General features: G+C 48.7%; 1 protein-coding gene across 3 annotated transcripts in view; it reads left to right on the top strand.

The window, feature by feature from the left end:
- The first annotated feature begins 18 nt into the window (after positions 1 to 18).
- Positions 19 to 23,308, top strand: part of MIER1 (MIER1 transcriptional regulator) — a 41,826-nt gene continuing 18,536 nt past the window's right edge. The window contains exons 1-5 of one of the 3 annotated variants that reach the window (XM_077182647.1): positions 19 to 400; positions 526 to 618; positions 13,231 to 13,255; positions 14,541 to 14,686; positions 20,386 to 20,553. In XM_077182647.1, the coding sequence (XP_077038762.1) occupies positions 14,588 to 14,686; positions 20,386 to 20,553 (267 nt within the window). In that variant the 5' untranslated portion in view covers positions 19 to 400; positions 526 to 618; positions 13,231 to 13,255; positions 14,541 to 14,587. Of the gene's footprint in view, positions 401 to 525; positions 619 to 895; positions 1,003 to 1,287; positions 1,445 to 13,230; positions 13,256 to 14,540; positions 14,687 to 20,385; positions 20,554 to 23,308 lie in introns of those variants that run through there. The other 2 variants (XM_054638554.2, XM_054638551.2) reach the window with 2 other exon arrangements.

Genomic DNA, 23,308 nt, shown 5'->3' on the forward strand with positions numbered 1-23,308 from the left:
GGGCCGCGCTGTGCTCGCGGCCGCAGCCCCGGGCCGTCCCCGGCCCCGGTTCGGGTCCCGCCCCCGCCCCGTGTCACCGAACCGGCGCTGCCCGCGCTCGCCGCGACACCGCCCCACCGGCCGCTCGGCCTTCCCGCGGGGCTGCGGCGTCTCGCTCGCGGGGGATTCACCCCTGAGTCAGCAAAGTCGCGCCCGCCGGGTCTTTCGGCACCGCCCGCGGGGACCGTGTGAGGGTCGGGGATGCGGCTCCTGGGCGGAGGCGCCTGGCGCGCGTGAGCCGCGCGCCTCTGCAGGGGCACGGCCGAGGCCGCGGTGTCCTCGCTGTGAGACGGCCGCGATGCCCGACGGGCGCGCCGGGCGCTGCCCAGCGCCGGCCCGGGGACAGCGCTGAGCCGGGCAGGTGAGGCACCGGGGCTGCACGGAGGACACGGTGAACGACCGCCGGGCCCGGATCTTTGTTCTGTTTATTCGGGGTGGTGTTTCGGGTGTTGTGTGTAACCTCGAGCTGTTATTGTGTCATCCAAGAGCCTCACGCCCAGCAAGAGCCCCCGTTCCCCGAGGACCCCCCGTTCGCCTCACGGCCGATGAGACACCCCCCGCGCCTCTGCGGCTCCCCGCGTGAGTACGGCGGCCGCGACCAGGCTGGGGAGGGGGAGCAGAGCGATGATGCGGAGGCGGTGGCGACGGCGGGCGGGGCCGGGGGCACTCGGGGGCCGTGAGGGGCCGCGGAGAGCGGGAACCTCAGCACGGAGCACCGGCCGGGGCGGGGCCCGGGCATTGAATGAGCTCAGAGGGGGCGTGGCCTCCGCGTGATTGCCAGGTGAGAGGGCGCGGCCTGCTCGTAGAATGACACGTGAGGGGGCGTGGCGTGTGCCGAATGACATATATGGGCATGAGGGGCCGCGGCGGCCGCGCCTCGGCGGGGTAGGGGCGTGGCCTCGCGTTTTGAGTGACAGGCGGTGCTTGTGGCATCGTGACACACGAGGGGGCGTGGCGTGTGCGGTGAGTGCCGGGCGGTGGGGAGCGGTGTGCGCTTTGATTGACGTGTAAGGAGGTAGCCTTAGACTTTGAGTGACAGATGGGGCCTTGCCTGTGCGTTGCGTGACAGGCGAGGGCGTGGCCAATCCCCCAAGTGACAGGAAGGGGGCGTATCCTCCGCCCTGACTGACAGGTTGAACCAGCGCTAAATTACATGCGAGTGGGCGTGTCCCCCCGTTGACTGACAGGCGCGGATAGGCGTGGCCTCCCCTGACTGACAGCCGCCGCACGCGCCCTGCCCGCTTCCCGCGGTGCGCGGTGACGTCGTGCGTAACGCGGCCACGCCCCTCCCGCCCCGCCGCCGCTCCCGGTCCCGTCCCCGCTGCTCCCGCCGCTCCCCCCGGGACCCGGCGGCGCTTCCCGGCGATGTGACCCCTTCCCGGGAATACCAGCGACCATGGCTGAGGTGAGAGCGGCGAGGGCCTGCCCGGGAACTTGTTGCGCGGCGCCGCAAGTTTGTTGCGGGGAGCGGAGGCCCGCGGGCACCGGCGGTCCCGCCCGCTCCCCTCAGGGAGCCGCCCGCTCCTGTTCGGGGCCGTCCCGGGGGCTGAAGGCGCCTGAGGGGAGCGGGCGGGACCGAGCGCGGCGCCTCCCGGTTTTTATAGGACCGCATATGCTAAACCGTCGCTTTATTTCCTTTAAATATCTTTTTTGTAATCGTTAAAACAAAGGGGAATTGCTTAAAAGGTAGCCCGGGAAATCCTTCTGGTGGAATTCCCAGGATTTGCGGGGAGTGGGGGGGTTATTTGGGGATAATGGGAGTTGTGTTGCGGGATGTAATATGATAATGATAGGGAAATAATGGGGAAATGGGAAAAAAGCCTCTTTATCGCAGGGTTGGGTTGCTGGGGACTGGATTGGCCCGTCCCAGTTGGATCAGCTCTTTCCCTTTTGGGAGGGGAGTGGGGACTGATGAATGGATATTCCATGAAGTTTTCCTCGAATTATGCCCAGATCCCAATCTCGGGGCTGTTTTGCTGCTCCAGCAGTGTTGACAAATGTATTAGAAATGGAAATTTGAAAAGTATGCTTTGGAAAAGTAAAATTTGTGGGACAGGTGTTGCTCCCAGGGCGAGCTGGAAGTGTCCAGATTTTAGATTTTACAGATGGAGCTTCTCCCCTTGAAATTCCTGCATGTATGGGGTTTTCCCCTTAAATTGCTTTCTCTTTTCCTTCCAAACCAAACCTTTAATGGAGCAGTCTTCCTGTTGTTGGGACAACACGTCCTGAGCTAATCTTAGAAGTTCTAAGAACCTGCCTGGGTGGTTTTGTATCTCCAGAGGGAATCATAGGTCTGATCCCAAAAACTGTGGGTTTTAAACCCGCTTCTACAAAGCTGGAGAGACAGCTTTGCTGTGGCCATCAGAGTATTGGGGTTGTTTGGCTGGAGTTTTTGCCCGTTTTTCCCTGAATTAACCCCAATATCCCGTGGCAGTCCCTCTGTGTGCTGTGGGGCTGAGCTGGGGTCACTCCCTACTCGCTGTCCCAGCAGTGCGAGCCCCGGGGCAGGGAGATCCCGCCGGCGTGTGGGGCTGGCCGCCTTTGACTTTGCCCTTTTGGATGCGGTTCCTGTGGCTGAGGGCTCAATACTGCACTCAGGGCTTTCATCTTGGCTTTTTTGGAGGTGAATTCCTTGTGCTGTTTGGGGTGAAGGGGCAGGGGCAGCGTTTGATCCGCCCGTGGATGAGTTCAGGAGCTGCAGAACCTCGAGTTCATCCCCAGGCAACTGTTGCATCTCTGTGGGGAAACAGTAATGATTTCAAAAAATTGATACTCAGAGTGATTTAAGGTCTTGGATACAGTTTCCAGCTCAGTTTGTGTCCCTGCCCCGGGCAGAGCTGGAACTGGATGGTCTGTAGGGTTCCTCCCAGCCCAAAGATGCCAGGATTTCATGAATTTAGGAAATCCACAGGGAGCAGAGTGGGAATTCTCCTTAGCATGGCATTTCCTCGTAGCTCTGGTGGCAGCCACGGGTCTGGAGGGACTACAGATCACCAAAGTGTGGATGGGAAGGTGGCAGGCTGGTGATTCCTGCCCTCAGGAGCCATCCTAGAGCCTTGTGCTGCTGTTTGGGGGTGCACAGGAGCCCATCCTGCCCTCAGCAGCCATCCTCGATCCTTGTGCTGCTGTTTGGGGGTGCACAGGAGCTCATCCTGCCCTCAGCAGCCATCCTAGATCCTTGTGCTGCTGTTTGGGGGTGCACAGGAGCTCATCCTGCCGTCAGGAACCATCCTAGATCCTTGTGCTGCTGTTTGAGGGTGCACAGGAGCTCATCCTGCCCTCAGGAACCATCCTAGACCCTTGTGCTGCTGTTTGGGGGTGCACAGGAGCTCATCCTGCCCTCAGCAGCCATCCTAGATCCTTGTGCTGCTGTTTGGGGGTGCACAGGAGCCCATCCTGCCCTCAGGAGCCATCCTTGATCCTGTGTTGCAGAGGATCAGTGACAGGCACAGCCCTCCAAGCCCAGTGTGGCTCTGGAACTTGTTGGGTTGCAGAGGAAGGCTCTTCAGAAAGCAGGGCTGGAAGCCAGAAAGTGAAACTAAATTCACCAAAAGTGCTGCTTCACTTTTGCAGAAGCAATTTGAATACAGGACAGACAAAGGGAAAAAAAAAAGATTTTGAATATATATATTAAAATTGGGATTAATAACCCGTGTTAGGGATCTTTTTATTTTTATGTGATTCCTCATACTCCAGCATGTCAGAAGTTTGTTCCAGGCATAAACTGGAAAGAAAATATCTCTAACTTAAGATCAGCTGAAGCTTTGTGACTGTTACAGTATCCTGCATTAAGCTGCTTACAGGGTGGTTTTGGTGGAGGGAATGCTGATACCCAGAGATTTTCTCCAAAATAAGTATTTTAAAGCCTCCTGAGAAGAAAAGGTTGGAGCTGAAAAGCTTGATTAGCAGCTGAAAGAGAATGGGTTTTGTTAATTCAGCCTTTATAGTGCTGGAGTGAAATGTAAGTGAGAGAATGAGATCTTCTGATCCCAGACTGGAGGGGCTGGGGTCAGACTTTTATGTTGAACAGAGGCAGCTCAGTACCTGCTGTAATTTCCAGAAGTGCCAATTCCTGCTGTTCCTTCTGTTCCATGAAGGGATGCACCAGCCAGGCTGCTACAGGATATCACTTGCCAAGATACTGAGCATGCAAAAATAAAGGGAACCAGATGAGGATTTGGGGGTTTTTTTGTTGTTCTTCAGTGAATTAGGAGTGGGTGAGAGGGTGGCCATGTGTGCCAGAGGTGAGATGGGAGCACTGGGGACTAAATATCCCTGATTTTTGCTTGGCATAGCTTGGAATTACCTGCAGGCTGCTTTAGTTCTGGGTTCAGGGGGTCTGACAGGTCCTGAAAGGGGAGATCCTGCTCCTCCTGCTGCTTTTGTGTCATGGCCCTGAGCTTCCATGGGCTGATCCCTCTTGCTGAGAACCTCAGGGCTTCCTGCAGGGCAAGCAGGGAGACAGAGATCCCACAGGAGCTGGAACTCAGGAGCAGCCCTGGCCCCAGCAGGTCCCCAGGAGGCTCAGGGGACAGCTCCTGCCAGGAGGGGACAGCCAGGGGGGTCGGGCTGTGCTCCAGGGAACAGGGACAGGAGCAGAGGGAACGGCCCCAGGCCGGGCCAGGGCAGCTCAGGGTGGATTTGGGGCAATGGAAGGGGCAGTGCAGCCCTGGCACGGCTGCCCAGGGCAGGGTGGAGTCAAAACCCCTGTGCATGTGGCACCTGGGGATGTGGGCAGTGGTGGCCTGGGCAGGGCTGGGAGGGCTTGCTATGGATGGTCCTGGGGATGGAATGGATGGTCCTGGGAATGGAATGGACGGTCCTGGGGATGGAATGGACGGTCCTGGAGATGGAATGAACGGTCCTGGAGATGGAATGAACGGTCCTGGAGATGGAATGGACGGTCCTGGAGATGGAATGGACGGTCCTGGAGATGGAATGGACGGTCCTGGGGATGGAATGGACGGTCCTGGAGATGGAATGGACGGTCCTGGAGATGGAATGGACGGTCCTGGAGATGGAATGGACGGTCCTGGAGATGTTTTCCAGCCCGAAGGGTTCCGCGATTCCCTTTCCGTGACTGAGGCTGGAACAAAATTCCTGCTCCTCCCAAACCCCCAGCAGGCAGCTGAGCAGCTCCTTGTGGTTCTCAGCCAGAACCTCTGAGGTTCCTCAATTTTCTGACTTGCTGAAATAAGAACTAAAGTTTTGCTTCCTCAGAGTGAATTTCTGAGGGGTTAAAAAGCTGGATTGGCATTTTATGGTGTTGGGAAGGTATGGGAAGGAGCAGGAGCTCTCCTCTGGTGTCAGTGGACAGTTAAATGTCTCAACCTAATTTCTTTGAGTGCACTTTAATGTTTTCAAATTTCTGAAAGTTTAGTTGTTTTCAACCAAAAAATCAGTTTATGAGCATGGTGTGCTTTAAGAAGTCATCTATAAATCCCTATTGTCTGGAAAAATTTCCCTTTTCCTCAATGTTCTGCTTCTTTCAGCTGAAGAATTTTAAACTTTGAGAATGTCACTGGATTGTGTTTTCATATTTTGAGCATTACTTTCTGATTTCTGTTTTGGAACAGCTTCAGGACAGAGTGCTGAAGGAATACGTGACCTGATAACTGTTCTTAGTAACCTTTTCACTTTCTTAGTGTTTTTATTGAACTAAGGTGTAGTAGGAAGCAGCAGGAAAGTTCACACAATCACTGATGTGTTTGCTAATTGAGCTGTTTGAACAGTCAGGGGTTTTGAGCAGCTCCTGGATACAGAACAAGGTCAAAATAGATTAAATCCGGGTTTCCTACAGATCTAAATCACCATTAAAATCAGGGATTGACAGCAGTCAACCATGTTTTTCCTTGTTTGATCTTAGCTGTAAATAGTTTAGGGTTTTTGTGTCATTTTGGGCAGGGTTTGTGGAATACTGCACTGAGGTACCAGTGAATCTAAAGGAGAGCTGGGAATTCTGGATTTTCCCCTCCTTGGTGAGGGAATAAACCCCAGAGTGGTTGGTTATAGGCACTGCTTGGATTCCCTCCAGGGAATTGCAGGGATACAGTGGCACTGTGCCTTTCTAATCTTAAAAAGAGTGCACCCCTTGAGTTCTTTTGTCATAGCGGAAGAGTTCTGAGGATATTTTTTACATGTGATAAAACACTGATGTTTGTGGGCTTGCAGTCAGGACTTCAAGTCCTTCCTGACGCAGCAGAGGGATTTAGGCAGAGACTGGAATTGTTGTAAAGTTGTTTCTTTTTGAGCCTTTTCCTGGCCAGAAGCCCCAGGCTGCATTAATATTTCCCTCCTAATCCATTCACGTCACAAATTGTCCATAGGAATGTTTCCTTGTGCTGCCTGGCATATGACTGGGGCTGGTTGCTTCTGGAATTCTAGAGCAGGATCCAATCACTCCATAAAATCTCCGTTTTCTTGGCACAATATTTTAGATCATTACAAGAAGTTAAGGAAGATGCTGGAGTGCAAAGAAATAGGAAATGTGGAATTGTGTCCTTCAGGTAGGGCAGGTGGAGTTCTCATTGTGGTCTGGTGCTCCAGAATTCTCCTGGAATGGGGAGTTCTCCTGGGGAGGTTTCAGGGAGCTTTGTCTCCTGTCCCTCCAGCAGCTTCCTCAGCCTGGAGCAGCAGCATTTCCCTGAGGCCAATCCCTTGGGAATCCCTGCCTGGGTTCTGGGTTCTGGAGTGGCACCTTGGACAGAAGCCATTGTCAGCAGCTCCTGTCCCTCGCTGTCCCTCTGCACCCCAGGAACTGCAGAGCCCTGGGCTCCCCTGGGAGGGGCTTCAGGCTGGGATGGACCCGAGTCCTTCAGTGCAGGGATCCAGGGGCATCAGCTGCTGTCCTGGCACTCTGATGTCACTGTCACCTGTCTGTCCTGCCCTGTCCCTGTTGGACACCTCAGAGCCCTGCCAGGGCCTGAAGGGGCTCCAGGAGAGCTGGACAGGGACTGGGGACAGGGGATGGAGGGACAGCACACAGGGAATGGCTGGAAGCTGACAGAGGGCAGATCGAGGTGGATATTGGGGAGGAACTCCTGGCTGGCAGGGTGGGCAGGCCCTGCACAGGTGCCCAGAGCAGCTGTGGCTGCCCCTGGATCCCTGGCAGTGCCCAAGGCCAGGCTGGAGCAGCCTGGGACAGTGGGAGGTGTCCCTGCCATGGCTGGGTGGATTTAAGGTCTCCTCTCCAGGCTGAACATGCACAGCTCTCTCAGGAACCTCAGAACTCAGCGTTGTGGGATGGTTTGGGGTGGGAGGCAGCTCAGGAGGTCTCTGGTGTGACTTTCTCTGCTCTCAGGGCTGCCTCCAGCCTGGTCTTGAAAACTTCCAAAGAAAAACATTGGGGAAAAGTCCTCTGGATACAGGGGTCAGTCTCAGAAGGGAATGGCCAAGGCAGCTCTGCTGAGGTAGAAGCTGCAAGGCTTTGAGTTTCACATTTGGGATCTGTGAGCTCTAACACTGCTCTTGATCCTTGTCTTCTGGAAGGACAGGAATTTTCTCATGTAGCCACCAAAGTAAAAAAGTGAAAATCCATGGATGTAAATAAAGGCTTCCATTTGAGGGATGCCACTGCAGTTTGGGCTGTGCAAGTGTTGACATGCAGGACTGGAAAAGAGGACCAGAAGTGGTTTTCCTTTTTTCCTTGCTTCAATGTTGCTATTTTCTCCCCAAGATAAAAATGTGGCCTTTTTTAAAATATTTTAACACAAGTTAATTTGTACCACAACGCACAGAGAGGGGCAGGCTGGGACTGCAGCCTTCCTCTTATGGAAAGGGACCCATTCCCTCTGGAATAAAAGGTGTTATTCCCTATTTTACCCAGTTCTTTTCTCCAGGCCCAACTCACAGGAGAGTTCATTAACTTTGGGATATTTTGCTGTTGCAGAGTTCAAGACCTGAACAAATTGATGGCCTTGTCAGGCATATTGCTATCAATATACAGAGGGAATTTAATTCTAGTTTTTAGCTGTTTTATGTAACACTTCAGGAGCTATTAAAGATAACTGAGTCAATTTGGACAGGATGTGTGTTTGTCTTGTAGACACTGCATATTATTCTGCAAATTTTCAGATGTTTCATTATTAATCAGTTCTGTTAAACAGTGTGAAAGGTGTTGGCAGAGACAAGAGTTTTGTGGGTAGGACTGAAACTGTGCAGTGCCTGTCCCTTCTGTGCAGGTGGTTTTGCTGTAGGGGAAGGAGAGAAAGCTCAGGGCATCCCACTTGGAGTATCCCAGTCCATTCCACATGCTGGAATCAGAGCTGGCCATCCCTGCAGCCCTGGGCATTGCCTGGAATAAAGTGGGCAAGGCTGCTGCCTCCTGAACTGAGTGAACTGTCACAGTGCCACTCAGGGGCTGTGCCACTGCCATCCCAAGGGCTGGGACAGGCCAGATCCCAAAGTCCAGGCAGATGTTTAGGAGAACACTGGGGGTGTTCCCATGGGTGACACAGCTCTGCTGCCTTCCCCTCTGGGCAGTCACAGCTGTCTGAGGGACACTGGCCAGCTTCAGTGCCCCTGTTCCATGTCCATCTGTCCCATATCCATGCCTGGGGATGGATTGGATGGGATCTGTCCCATATCCAGGGAATGGATTGGATGGGATCTGTCCATCTGTCCCGTATCCATGCCTGGGGAATGGATTGGATGGGATCTGTCCATCTGTCCCATATCCAGGGGATGGATTGGATAGGATCTGTCCATCTGTCCCATATCCAGGGAATGGATTGGATGGGATCTGTCCATCTGTCCCATATCCAGGGAATGGATTGGATGGGATCTGTCCATCTATCCCATATCCAGGGAATGGATTGGATGGGATCTGTCCATCTGTCCCATATCCATTGGATGGGATCTGTCCATCTGTCCCATATCCAGGGAATGGATTGGATGGGATCTGTCCATCTGTCCCATATCCATTGGATGGATTGGATGGGATCTGTCCATCTGTCCCATATCCATGCCTGGGAAATGGACTGGATGGGATCTGTCCCATATCCAGGGGATGGATTGGATGGGATCTGTCCATCTGTCCCATACCCAGGGGATGGATTGGATGGGATCTGTCCATCTGTCCCATATCCATGCCTGGGGAATGGATTGGATGGGATCTGTCCCATATCCAGGGGATGGATTGGATGGGATCTGTCCATCTGTCCCATACCCAGGGGATGGATTGGATGGGATCTGTCCAGGTTACCTTTGCTGATGGTGCAGTTCCAGAGCAATTGCAGTGTGCATTGCCTGTGCATTGTCTCTATCCCCTCCTTCTCTTGTCTTGTTCTCTCCCAGGCCTTGGATCCCATTGTCCTTTGGTAGGTGGCAGCTCCTTGTTCCCGTGAGTGCCCTTGAGGCAGAAAGTGCTCTGTGCTTCCCTGGGAATGGCTGGAGAGAAAATGAAGATCCACTGAAGAACAGGGGTGGCCTTTTCCCAGGAATTCCTGTCCCATGGCCATGCCATCCTTAGGAATGTGGATCTGTGATGTCACCCTTAGCCAGTGCCAGGAAGTTGTCATCTTTAAATGCCCCCAAAGCCATCTGGTGTCCCCTGGCCAGAGCCACCATCCCTTGGAGGCAGGGAATGGGGCTGACCAAGCCTTGCAGGCCTTGTCTTGGAACAACTCTTCAAGCAGAGGCTGCTCCCTCGCCCTCTGTGCTGCCAGCCTGCCCCTGGAGGGTTTTCCAGCTCTCCTTTCCATGTGTCCAGCCCCAAACTGGTGTTTGCAGCACAGCTGGCACTCACAGAGGCCTGGGAGAAAGTCAGGGACAGGCTGGAAAGGTGGTGCCAGTCACCTTGGGGATGGGCTGGCACAGCTGGCACAGCTGGCACTGGAGTGGTGCCAGAGGTCAGGGCTGCTTTTGGCTGCAGCTGGGCATTAATAAAGATGAGCTGGAGTGTGACACTGCTCAGGGCTGGAAATAGAAGCAGGACATGGTTGGCAGCTCGTCCCAGGCTGGAAAGGCAGGAAGTGCAGACAGGAGAGTCCACAGGCAGGGCAGATGTCACTGGCAAAGCCTGGGGGAAGGGGCAGGGAGGCAGAGGCTGCTTTTGGGGCTGGCTGTGTGAGCCATGGCTCCCTGAGCTCCCCTGATCCCTGCTTTGTGTCCTGCTTTTCCTTCTGCATCGAGGCCTTTCCCCAGAACTGCCCTTCCCAGGTGGGTCAGCCCCTTGGGCATGGATCACCACCAAATCAGGGCTGGCACTACTGACTGACAAACCCAAAATCTGCTTTGCAGCTGAGACCTCCTCAAAACTCCTCTGTTACAGCCAAAATTATCCAGGGAAGCAGGGAATGTTTGCAAAAGAGGGTTTTTTTTGGCAAAGCGAGTGTCAATTTGTGTAAGAGGCTCCCAATAACAACACATTTTAAAGGCTTTTCCTTCTTTCCATGAAGAATTCTCATGGTGGTTTGGAATTCCTTTAAGAAGTGTCCCTGAATTGAAGGAGAACAGAGAATTTGTGCTCAGCTTCAAATGGGAATGATTTCTCTTAAACTGAGACTCACTGGCAGTGGAATCTGGGATATCCCTGGGCTCTGGAAAGGGGCATTTATACCTGGAGTTACATCAGAGCTAAAGCCTCAGTAATTTTCATTTAGGAGGAGTTCTAAGATGGGATTTGCAGAATTGATTGTTTACTAAGGAAAATATTTTATCCCTCAGAATAAATTCTCCTCAGGCCTTTAAATCCAGCTCTGTTCCTTGGGGGGCAGAGTCATTGCTGGAATCATTTTTCATCCTGGAATTAAGGTTGGAAAAGACTTTTTAAGATCATGGAGTCCATGTCCCCAAGTGCCACCTGCACCTGCTTTGGGACACCTGCAGGGTTCTGGTTCCAGCCCATTCCAGGAGGAAAAGGGGAGGCTCTCTGTGGCTTTTCTCCTGGCCTGGAAGATTGAATTCATTTGATTTCCTCTGGGAAATGATTTGTAGAGCAATGGTAAACCCTGACAGAAGGTTCACATAGTGTGTATTTTTATGTAAATGTTGAGATAAGAAATGTTGATTTAGAAATGGAACAGGATAGATATTGTTGAGAGAGAAATGGAATTAAAAACAAGTTTTAAAGGGTGGTTTTGTACAAAAGATGAGATGTTTTTGAGAAATAGAATTATGAAAGATGGATTATAGTAGTATTTACAGGGGGTCATCTCAGATTATTGGTTTTAAGGTGTTTTTGATATAGTATGATGAAAGTTGATAGGTTAAGAAATGTTTATAGTGTATTGGAATTAAGAAATAGTTGGGTCACACTTTAAGATTTCTCTACAAATTCATTTCTCACAGTTCCCAAACAAAGATTGCTGCAATAAACACATTAAGACCTTCTTAATTTGTATTAATGATCATGTATTGCATTTTATTAATTATGCAGGTTCATCAGACAAACAAAACACCAAATAAAGACCAGTCCAGGCTGCTGATCCTGATATTCAGCTCCAGATCAGGAGTACTGGACTCTGGAATTTGTTAAGATAATCTTTGCAAATAAAGGCTTTTTTGGGTGTAGTGATGAGCAAAACTTCCCCTGGTGTTGTGCAACGATCTGCAAAAACATTTGTGGTGTTTCCCCATTAATGTGAATTTCTGTGGGAGTCCTGAGGGGCTGCAGGAGAGCTGGAGAGGGACTGGGGACAAGGGGACCCAGGGAATGGCTCCCCAGTGCTAGGGGCAGGGATGATGGGATGCTGACAAGGAATTCAGTGTTTATATTCTGCATTTGCCTTATTCTGGTACTTTAGGAATTCATTTATACACTAGGGACTCCCACAAAAGGGAGGCAGGTGTGTAAGGGAAATTATTCCCTAAGAAGGTCTCTTCTCACTTTGAGGAGCTTTTGATATAAAAACTTCAAATCAGATGGAATTTTTCAGTTTTAGCTTTCGATACAAAAACTTCAAATCAGACAGAATTTTTCAATTTTAGCTTTTGATATAAAAACTTCAAATCAGACAGAATTTTTTTCAGTTTTAGCTTTTGATATAAAAAACTTCAAGTCAGACAGAATTTTTCAGTTTTAGCTTTTGATATAAAAACTTCAAATCAAACAGAATTTTTTTCAGTTTTAGCTTTTGATATAAAAACTTCAAATCAGACGGAATTTTTCAGTTTTAGGTTTTGATATAAAAAACTTCAAATCAGACAGAATTTTTTTCAGTTTTAGCTTTTGATATAAAAAACTTTAAATCAGACAGAATTTTTTTCAGTTTTAGCTTTTGCTTTGCTGCGTCACTAGGCTGAGTTGAGAAGGAGGCAAGCAGAAGGAAAACCCTTCAGAAAATCCAAGTTTTTTCTTGAGGACAGCATTATACATGAATTAATGTAACAAAATCCATGGTGCCAAACAATATCTGAGTTTGCAGGAGGTGGCAGGAGCACCACGGGGAAAATTCTGTTTTCCTGCCTTGGAAATAAACATTTCATGACTGTGTGCCTGAAAAGAGTGGGAGCATTTGCTTGAATTATCCAAACAAATGAGCTTTGAATGGCTGACATGCAAATTTCCCCCCAGGGGGTTCAAGACTGGCACAGGGAATGCAGGATTTTATGGGAGAATTTGGTTGTGGAGGTTATAAAACCAGGTTACCACATTTTGGGCCAAAGAGGGGCTCTGCTACCTGGATTATTAGGGAATAATTTTCTTTCTCTAGCTCAGAAATAGTATTTTCTGGTGGTGTTTTTGTTTTTTCCTCACAGCTGGGTTGGAGATTCAGATTAAATTGATTTTTCCTTTATTCTGTAAGGAATTCCTGTTATGATTTGGGATTCCTTTAAAAAGTGTGTTCCTGAATTGAAGGAGAACAGGGAATTTGTGCTCAGCTTCCTCTTAAATAATTCTTAATAATTCCTCTTAAACTGTGACTCACTGGCAGTGGAATCTGGGCTATCCCTGGGTTGTGCAAAAGGGGATTTATACCTGGAGTTCAATCACAGCTAAAGTGAAAGTATTATTTACCTTGGGAAATAATTTTATAAAGAAACTTATAAATGTATTTATAAATGTAATTATTATTTATAGATAATTACTTATAGTATTTATAAATTTATTTTTAAAATTAATTATTATTTAGAAATCTATTTTTCTGAAGTGAGTTGTTCTCTATCAGCTAAATAATTTGATTTATACAGGTTGAACATACCAGAAATAATTAAATAATTTCCTTTCTTTCCTTTTTTTTTTTTTTTTAGCCTTCTGTTGAGTCTTCAAGCCCAGGTAAATATTTTTAATAATTTCCAAGGGTTTGGGCTTCCTATGAGTAGAAAAACTTTCCAGGAGTTCCTTCAGCTGGATTGTTGTTGCCTCCTGAGGTTTTATTTCTTTCAGAGAAATAATTGAGTGCTTCATAATTAAATCTTAGAGTCACTCCTCCCTGCCACACCCTCAGTGTGGGGCAAGGTTTGGAAAATGGAATTGGAATTGTCCAGGGGAAAAAAGGGGGAAAATATGAGCAGGACGGGGATTCAAATACAGGAGAAAAGAGAAAATATGAGCAGAGTTGGGATTAAAAATCAGGAGAAAAGGGGGAAAATATCAGCAGGGCTGGGATTAAGGGGCAGTTTTGTGAGGTTTTTTTTGCTTTACTTGCTGAGGTTTTATTTGCTGAGGTTTTGTTTGTGAGGTTTTTTTTATCTGTGAGTTTTTATTTGTGAATTTTTATTTGTGAGTTAGTTTTTGATTGAGTTAGTTTTTGAGGTTTTATTTGTTGAGTTTTTGTTTTTACTTGTGAGTTTTTATTTGTGAGTTTTTTTGGTTTTATCTGTGAGTTTTTAGGTGTGAGGTAGTTTTTAGGTGTGAGGTAGTTTTTAGGTGTGAGGTAGTTTTTAGGTGTGAGGTAGTTTTTAGGTGTGAGGTAGTTTTTAGGTGTGAGGTAGTTTTTAGGTGTGAGGTAGTTTGTAGTTGTTAGTTTGTAGTTGTGAGGTAGTTTTTAGTTGTGAGTTAGTTTTTAGTTGTGAGTTAGTTTTTAGTTGTGAGGTAGTTTTTAGTTTTGAGGTAGTTTTTAGTTTTGAGGTAGTTTTTAGTTGTGAGGTAGTTTGTAGTTGTGAGGTAGTTTTTAGTTGTGAGTTTTTAGTTGTGAGTTGGTTTTTAGTTGTGAGGTAGTTTTTAGTTGTGAGTTGGTTTTTAGTTGTTATTTTTTAGTTGTGAGTTTTTAGTTGTGAGTTGGTTTTTAGTTGTAAGTTTTTAGTTGTGAGTTAGTTTGTAGTTGTGAGTTTTTGACTCTCTGTAGAGCTCGATGGAGGCAGGTTTGTGATTATTTAAGGGTGAAATGCTCCCAAACAGAATTCTCCAGACCTGCTGTACAGGAGATTCCTGGTGCTTCCTGCCAGGATTTCCCCACAAGGGCAATTTCCCTGGGCAGCCAGGCAGGGACAGAGGAGCCAGGGACCATCACTGGAATTTTTGCTCCCAACTCTGCTTCAAGCCTCCCCTCCAGCCACAGCTGAAGGCCAGCAGAGTTCCAGGCTGCTGGGATTGAGCTGTGGCTGGGATGTTCCCCCAGGGGGATCGGCAGCCTCCGATGACCATGAGTTCGACCCCTCGGCTGACATGCTGGTGCACGACTTCGACGACGAGCGCACACTAGAGGAGGAGGAGATGATGGAAGGGGAGACAAACTTCAGGTCTGAAATCGAGGATCTTAACAGGGTAGGTGACCTCCAGGAGCCTGCCTGGGTTTGGAAAGCCAGGAGTCTGCTAGGGCAGGCAGGAGCCTCCCCTGAAATGGAGAATGTGAACCCTCCCCACCCCTCAGAACTGCTGTAAATTTTAAATTAAGGGGCTCTCAGGCAAAAGCATGGGAGCAGGAAATAACAGTCCTTTAATAGGGAAGGAAATAAAAAGATAAAATAAACAATGGAGTAAACCAAAACAACACAGCCAGAGTCAGAACACAACCTGACACCCTGTGGGTCAGGGTGCTGGCAGCAGAACCATTGGAATTGTGGCTCAGCCCTCCTGCAGGGTCAGGAGGGAGCAGGGATCGTGGAGGAAGGTGCAGTCTCTGCCTCTGAAGATCCAGGGGAAAAGGCAGCTGCTGTTCCTCTGGGCAATGCAGTGCAGAAGCTGTGCTGGTGTTCCAGAATCTCCAGATTCTATCCAGGCAGGAATGCTTGGCTGGTGTTCCAGAATCTCCAGATTATATCTGGGTAGGAATGCTTGGCTGGTGTTCCAGAATCTCCAGATTCTATCCAGGCAGGAATGCTTGGCTGGTGTTCCAGAATCTCAGATTATATCCAGGCAGGAATGCTTGGCTGGTGTTCCAGAATCTCCAGATTCTATCCAGGCAGGAATGCTTGGCTGGTGTTCCAGAATCTCCAGATTCTATCCAGGCAGGAATGCTTGGCTGGTGTTCCAGAACCTCCAGATTCTATCCAGGTAGGAATGCTTGGCTGGTGTTCCAGAATCTCCAGATTATATCCAACCAGGAATGCTTGGCTGGTGTTCCAGAATCTCAGATTATATCCAGGCAGGAATGCTTGGCTGGTGTTCCAGAATCTCAGATTATATCCAGGCAGGAATGCTTGGCTGGTGTCCCAGAATCTCAGATTATATCCAGGCAGGAATGCTTGGCTGGTGTTCCAGAATCTCCAGATTCTATCCAGGTAGGAATGCTTGGCTGGTGTTCCAGAATCTCCAGATTATATCCAGGTAGGAATGCTTGGCTGGTGTTCCAGAATCTCAGATTATATCCAGGCAGGAATGCTTGGCTGGTGTTCCAGAATCTCAGATTCTATCCAGGCAGGAATGCTTGGCTGGTGTTCCAGAATCTCCAGATTATATCCAGGCAGGAATGCTTGGCTGGTGTTCCAGAATCTCCAGATTATATCTGGGTAGGAATGCTTGGCTGGTGTTCCAGAATCTCCAGATTATATCCAGGCAGGAATGCTTGGCTGGTGTTCCAGAATCTCCAGATTATATCCAGGTAGGAATGCTTGGCTGGTGTTCCAGAATCTCCAGATTATATCCAGGCAGGAATGCTTGGCTGGTGTTCCAGAATCTCCAGATTTTATCTGGGTAGGAATGCTTGGCTGGTGTTCCAGAATCTCCAGATTATATCCAGGCAGGAATGCTTGGCTGGTGTTCCAGAATCTCAGATTATATCCAGGCAGGAATGCTTGGCTGGTGTTCCAGAATTTCAGATTATATCTGGGTAGGAATGCTTGGCTGGTGTTCCAGAATCTCCAGATTATATCCAGGCAGGAATGCTTGGCTGGTGTCCCAGAATCTCCAGATTATATCCAGGCAGGAATGCTTGGCTCCTCCCTCTGGGCTCACATCTCCCAGTGGGATGCTGCAGCTCTTATCAGCCATGCAGGGACATTCCATAGCTGTTATCAGCAGGTGTCCCCCCAGAGGGAGGAGTGGCTGTGATCACTCAAAGAGAGATAAGGCAAGCTGCCCACTTGACAAAGGACAGCTGCCATGGAGATGGTAATAGAACACATCCTGCCTTGCAATCTGGAACAGATCCCAAACCACACCCACAAAATGTGCAGGAATTAAAAAAAAAATAAATAAAGAGGGGGGAAAAGGCTGAATAAATCTACCAAGAAACTGGGGGGGAAAATGGTACATAAATATTTATAATGTGCTTGGTTAGTGGCTTTTTGCATCTATAGGATGTGAATTTTGGAACTAATATAAATTACAATATCATCTGACTAAACTTGTGTATTCCAACTGCACCTGAGTGGTGCTTGTAGGTTCTTATTTTAAAACAAAAATCCTCATAATTCACATTTCTTGTACATTTTGATACAGATATCTGTCAACTAGTGGAGCACTTAGAAATAGCCTCATTTAAAGGAAGATGCAGAGGAAATGATGTCCAAACCCAATTTAAGCATGAATGATTATGCCAATAGCACTTTAAATTAATTTAGTGCATTTAATCAATATTTCCAGTGTAAATGCTAATTTCTTCCTGGTTCTGCTGTCACTTCTGTATTGTCTTCAATTATTTCTCAGGCAGGAATAATATTCTTAAATTACCAAGTGGGTTCATTATAAATGCAAAGTAATTTAGATCCTGTCTGTGGCCTCGTTGACCTCCAGAACAGATCATTAATGATTCACAGATGAATATTTGATGTTCAAATCCTATTTAGCTTAAGTGACTCTGCCAATAGGACTTGAAATTAATTTGCTCCATTTAATCTATATTTCCAGTGGAAATTATCTTTTTTTTTAATCTGCTAATTTCCAGGTTGATACTAAATGGAAAACATAAAGATAAATAAATAGCTGGTGAATCTAAATGTGCTTCATGTAGATTAAATGAGGAGTGGAGCTCCACATGTCTCTCATGTGGGGTTTAGATTGAAAATTGGCTTTTTTCCCTTCCTATTTCATGTAACTCTCTCACCACATTACAGCCCTTCAGTTTATCCCCTCATATCCAGTGTTACCTCTAGCTGTGGGTAAATAATAAATAAATATATTCATTTTTTTCACCTTTTCCATTTTGCAATACCCCAAATCGATGAAGAAATCCCAATTTTTGTTTTCTCTTGGAGAGTTGCTGGTCCCTGGAGCTCTTGGAATTGCAAAGGACTATTTGAAGTTAAGAGGCTTAAGCTGAGAAAAATATTATAAATACAAACCCCCTTAGCTGGGTAGCACAGGGTCAGTGATATTCCTGTTCCATAATTCCCAAATACCTCCAAATTCCAATTTTTCATTTTTAATTCTCAGCTCTGTGGGATGGGAGTGCTTAAAGACAGGATCTTCCTTTCCAAAATTTCCTGCAGAACATTTGGATGATTTCAGGATGATTTTTCTGCTGGCTCTGCTGCCAGGTTTAATTAAGAGCACAGGCCTTTCATGTTGTCTGTGTCAGTAAAATATTTATTCCCCATCAGTGACACCGTGGGGACCAAAAACCATTTAATTGTATGGCTGGGTGTAAAGCTTAACCAGAGAGTAGGGGAACAGGAGGCAGAATGGCTTAGTTCTTTGAAATAAAATAAAATAAAATAAAATAATCACAGATAAGAAGTGCTGATAAGCCCTATCACTCTTGTTTTTATAAAGCACAACTTTTGTCATTGGGATTATTGGGATGTTTCCAGAAATTAGATCAGTGCAGGCCCTTAGGATAGGAAGTCTAAGGTCAGCCAATAACTAAAAATATCTGATTATCAGCCAACATGTGCATTAGATACTAGGAAAAAACTATTTAGAGCAAGCACACAACTGAAAATAATAAACAAAGGATTTGATGCTTTGAGATAGAATTTTTAAATGATCCCTGAGAATTTCTGCTCTGAAAAATCTCACTTAGGGAGAGAGGCTGGACACTGAGGATTAAAAGGAATGAAGGAATTAATTAGCAGAGCCAGCAATTTTTACTTATACTATTTATGAACAAAATTTAATTAAAAGTATTTATTAATAGTATGTATTACTAATTTTTATTAATAAAGGTGAGAGTTTAGGAGCCTTTGTTCTACTTGAATTAATCTGAGAACTGACAGTACAAATTGAAATGTCTCCTCAGAGTGGACCAGCTTTTTCATGATTTTTAAATACAATTTTTTAAGGTTTTAGCAGATTTGTTTCCAGCTGGAAATGGGTTTGGAACCAAGCAACTTCAAATAAATGAGAAATAAAAATTCCTGCTGTCCTTCCCTGGGTATCAGGGATCCACACCCCATCCAAACTCTCTGAGAAATGAGAGTCCAGGGACACTGAAAGGAGCATTTTGGGTGGAGTTTAATATTCCAGAACTGTGAGACTCTGTGGAATTGTCCCTGGAGCACAACTTCCCCTAAAAGGTGGAATTCCATGTTCCAGCCAGGTGTTGGGATTGAGCTGAGCTCTGGGAGTTGCTCAGGAATTGCTGCTGACACACATCTCACCCAGTTTGCCACCAAGTTGTACTAAAACCCACAATTTCCAGCTGCTTTTGGGCAGTGCAGGGAACACCAGTAAATATTCCAATATCTACAATATTCCAATAAATATTCCAATATTGCTCTGGGTGCTCAAGGTGTTTGATAAAACCAAACCCTGTTAATGAGCTTGATGGCCCCTTGGAGTTCCTGTTGGGGTGGAAGATCTTCTGCAAATAAATCAAGGACTGGGAAATAAATTATCCAGCAAAAAAATAAAAACTCCACATTTTCCTTAGGAGCCCAAACTTCCAATTTTGCCAGTCCATCCCTTTTGGGATGGCCGTTCTTGGTGTGGGTGCCCTGCTCCCTGTGCTGTGGTGAGAACCATGGTGCCATGGAGCAATTGCTGTGGGATATTCCAGTGAATCCCAGATTTTGTTGGGGTTTCCCAGGAGCAATTGCTGTGGGATATCCCAGTTAATTCTCAGTTTTTGTTGGGGTTTCCCAGGAGCAATTCCTGTGGGATATCCCAGTTAATTCTCAGTTTTTGTTGGGGTTGCCCAGGAGCAATTCCTGTGGGATATCCCAGATAATTCCCAGTTTTTGTTGGGGTTGCCCGGGAGCAATTCCTGTGGGATATCCCAGATAATTCCCAGTTTCTCTTGGGGTTGCCCAGGAGCAATTCCTGTGGGATATCCCAGATAATTCCCAGTTTTTGTTGGGGTTGCCCAGGAGCAATTCCTGTGGGATATCCCAGATAATTCCCAGTTTTTGTTGGGGTTGCCCAGGAGCAATTGCTGTGGGATATTCCAGTTAATCCCAGTTTTTGTTGGGGTTTCCCAGGAGCAATTCCTGTGGGATATCCCAGTGAATCCCAGTTTTTGTTGGGGTTTCCCAGGAGCAATTGCTGTGGGATATCCCAGTGAATCCCAGTTTCTGTTGGGGTTTCCCAGGAGGAATTCCTGTGGGATATCCCAGATAATTCCCAGTTTCTGTTGGGGTTTCCCAGGAGCAATTGCTGTGGGATATCCCAGATAATTCCCAGTTTTTGTTGGGGTTTCCCAGGAGCAATTGCTGTGGGATATCCCAGTGAATCCCAGTTTCTGTTGGGGTTTCCCAGGAGCAATTGCTGTGGGATATCCCAGTGAATCCCAGTTTTTATTGGGGTTTCCCAGGAGGAATTCCTGTGGGATATCCCAGATAATTCCCAGTTTCTGTAGGGGTTTCCCAGGAGCAATTGCTGTGGGGTATCCCAGTGAATCCCAGTTTTTGTTGGGGTTTCCCAGGAGCAATTGCTGTGGGATATCCCAGTGAATCCCAGTTTCTGTTGGGCTTGCCCAGGAGCAATTGCTGTGGGATATCCCAGATAATTCCCAGTTTCTGTAGGGGTTTCCCAGGAGCAATTGCTGTGGGATATCCCAGATAATTCCCAGTTTTTGTTGGGGTTTCCCAGGAGCAATTGCTGTGGGATATCCCAGATAATTCCCAGTTTCTGTTGGGGTTTCCCAGGAGAGTGACATGCCCATCCAGGAGCTGCTGAGCCGCTACGGCTACGATGGCACCGTGCCCCTGCAGGAGGAGGAGGAGGAGGAGGAGGAAGAAGAGGAGGAGGAGGAGGGAGAAGATGATGATGATGTCGATAACGATGACAACAGCGGCTGCAGTGGGGAAAACAAGGTAAATGAGTGCTCATTTGCATATGTAAATTTGTGCTTTGCATACGCACACTACTCTGTCCCGGGTTGTGGCAGAGCTAATTTGTAATAGAGTTGATTTCATAAACCTTGCTTTACTAATAAGGTTTACTCTTAATTACTCATCTGTATTTCTCTTAATTGCTCTTAATTCCATCTCTCTCATCCCAAACAGAGGCAATTGAAATCCCTGGATGCAGCATCATGTGAGGGATGGGAATTGTCCTTCAGAACCTCAGCACTGACATTTTAAATGCCTGCAGACACCTTTAGGAATACAGCTGAACTTACTTGGAGTAGAAAAGCTGATTATTGAAACTGCACAAAGTGCTGGATTAAATGTGGCTCTGGGTCTTGGAAATCCTGCAAGTTTTCCAGCTTGAGCCTTTTAAATTGTGTTTTTCCAGCCTGGTTGTACTTGAATTAACTCAACCTAATGCTTCTAGTATCTTTGCCAAATGTTTAGTTTTGAGCTTAGCATTTTCAAATTCCTTTTCTGTGTTCTCTTCAAATATTTTTCTGATTTTAAAAAAGAGATTTTTCTACTTAGAATGTAGAGTCCTGTCATGGGCACAGCTGCTGCATCCTGAATTCCCTTAAGATCTAAACCCTTTGGATTGTCAGTAACACAAAAGCTGAGGCCTAGGAGGAGGTTTCATTTCCTAGTGTGGCTTTAAAAGAGATCCATGCTGGGCTTTTGGTACCTTCACCTATTTGAGATTCCCTGGAATGGCACCCAGGGATGAGGAATGGTACTGAGTCAGGAGTCAGGAGCTGAAGTTCCTGGGATTTACAAGCTGCCTTGACAGGTGCTGGAGAGATTGTTCTTTGTGGGAGTTGAACAGTTCAAAAGGAAGATCCAGAGTGGGATTGGATCAGGAAAGGTTCAGGGGAGGGGGAGAAACTTATGTAACATGGAGGCTGCAGGGAGAATTCTTTCAGGGAAAATTCTCTCAGGAGAATTTCCTCATGGAAATTAGGTGGTCAGGCTTTGCAAGGGGCTGGAGTGTCCTGGAGTGTCCAGGGAACCCCTGGATGTGCCACTCGGTGCTCTGGGCTGGTGACAGGGTGTGGGTGGATCCCAGCTTGGGCTGGGTGATCCTGAGGGCTTTTCCAACCTCAGTAATCCTGTGCAGAATCCAACTAAGGCCCAAATGTTCATTTGCTTGAGCTTGGTGCTGCTCCTGCAGTGTCACTTGCTGCTGGGACCTCACTGCTCAGTCCCCTGCTGGCACAAATGCCATCCTGGCTGTCCTCAGGGCTCTCAGCAGCTGATGAAAGGAAGGGCCTGCCTCTGCTGTCCCTGTGTCCCCCACAGGAGCCACCCCTGTCCTGTCCCCTGCCGGGCCACTCCACAGGGACAGTGCAGGGCTGGCACCTCTGCCCTCAGCAGCACTGGCCCAGTTCAGCCCAGCACATCCCAGCCCTGCACTGGGAGCAAGGACCCCCCACTCCCAGCCCAGTTCAGCCCAGCACATCCCAGCCCTGCACTGGGAGCAAGGACCCCCCACTCCCAGCCCAGTTCACACCAGTTCAGCCCTGAACTGGGAGCAAGGACCCCCCACTCCCAGCCCAGTTCACACCAGTTCAGCCCAGCCCTGCACTGGGAGCAAGGACCCCCCACTCCCAGCCCAGTTCACACCAGTTCAGCCCATCCCATCCTATCCCTGTTCAGCCCAGCACTGGGATCAGGCCCTCCCAGTCCATGCCAGTTCATGTCAGTTCAGCCCAGCACATCCCAGCCCTGCACTGGGAGCAGGCATCCCCAATCCCATCCCAGTTCACACCAGTTCAGCCCAGCCCAGCCCTGGGATCAGGCCTCTCACATCTCATCCCAGCCCAGCCCAGTCCATCCCAGCCCTGGAGCAGCGCCCATTCCATCCCAGTTCAGCCTAGCCCAGCCCTGGGAACAGCCCCCCCAGTTCATCCCAGTCCATCCCATCCCATCCCATCCCAGGCCTGGGAACAGCCCCCCCAGTCCATCCCATCCCATCCCAGGCCTGGGAACAGCCCCCCCAGTCCACCCCAGTCCATCCCAGTCCATCCCAGCCCATCCCAGCCCTGGGAGCAGCCCCTCCCAGTCCATCCCAGTCCATCCCATCCCATCCCAGGCCTGGGAACAGCCCCCCCAGTCCATCCCAGCCCTGGGATCAGCCCCCCCAGCCCATCCCAGTCCATCCCAGTCCATCCCAGCCCTGGGAGCAGCCCACCTCAGTCCATCCCAGCCCATCCCAGCCCTGGGATCAGCCCCCCCGAGTCCATCCCAGTCCATCCCAGCCCATCCCAGTCCATCCCAGCCCTGGGATCAGCCCCCCCCAGTCCACCCCAGTCCATCCCAGTCCATCCCATCCCATCCCAGCCCTGGGATCATCCCCCCCAGCCCATCCCAGTCCATCCCAGCCCATCCCAGCCCTGGGATCAGCCCCCCCCAGTCCACCCCAGTCCATCCCAGCCCATCCCAGCCCATCCCAGCCCTGGGATCATCCCCCCCAGCCCATCCCAGTCCATCCCAGCCCATCCCAGCCCTGGCAGCAGCCCCCAGTGATCCCAGCTGGCTTTGGCTCCCTGGGCTGTGCAGGCTGTGAGCTCAGGGTGCTGCAGGCTGTGGGGGTGGAGCACTGTGGGATCAGGGAGCTCTCCTGCTCTCCTGCTCCAGCTCTCCCAGCCCATTTCCCTCCCTGCACTCCCTGGTTGCTATTTTTAATCTGCTCTGAGCTGCACATGTGACAGGGCTCTGC

This window comes from Agelaius phoeniceus, chromosome 8, assembly GCF_051311805.1.
Source record: "Agelaius phoeniceus isolate bAgePho1 chromosome 8, bAgePho1.hap1, whole genome shotgun sequence".
Taxonomy (NCBI): domain Eukaryota; kingdom Metazoa; phylum Chordata; class Aves; order Passeriformes; family Icteridae; genus Agelaius; species Agelaius phoeniceus.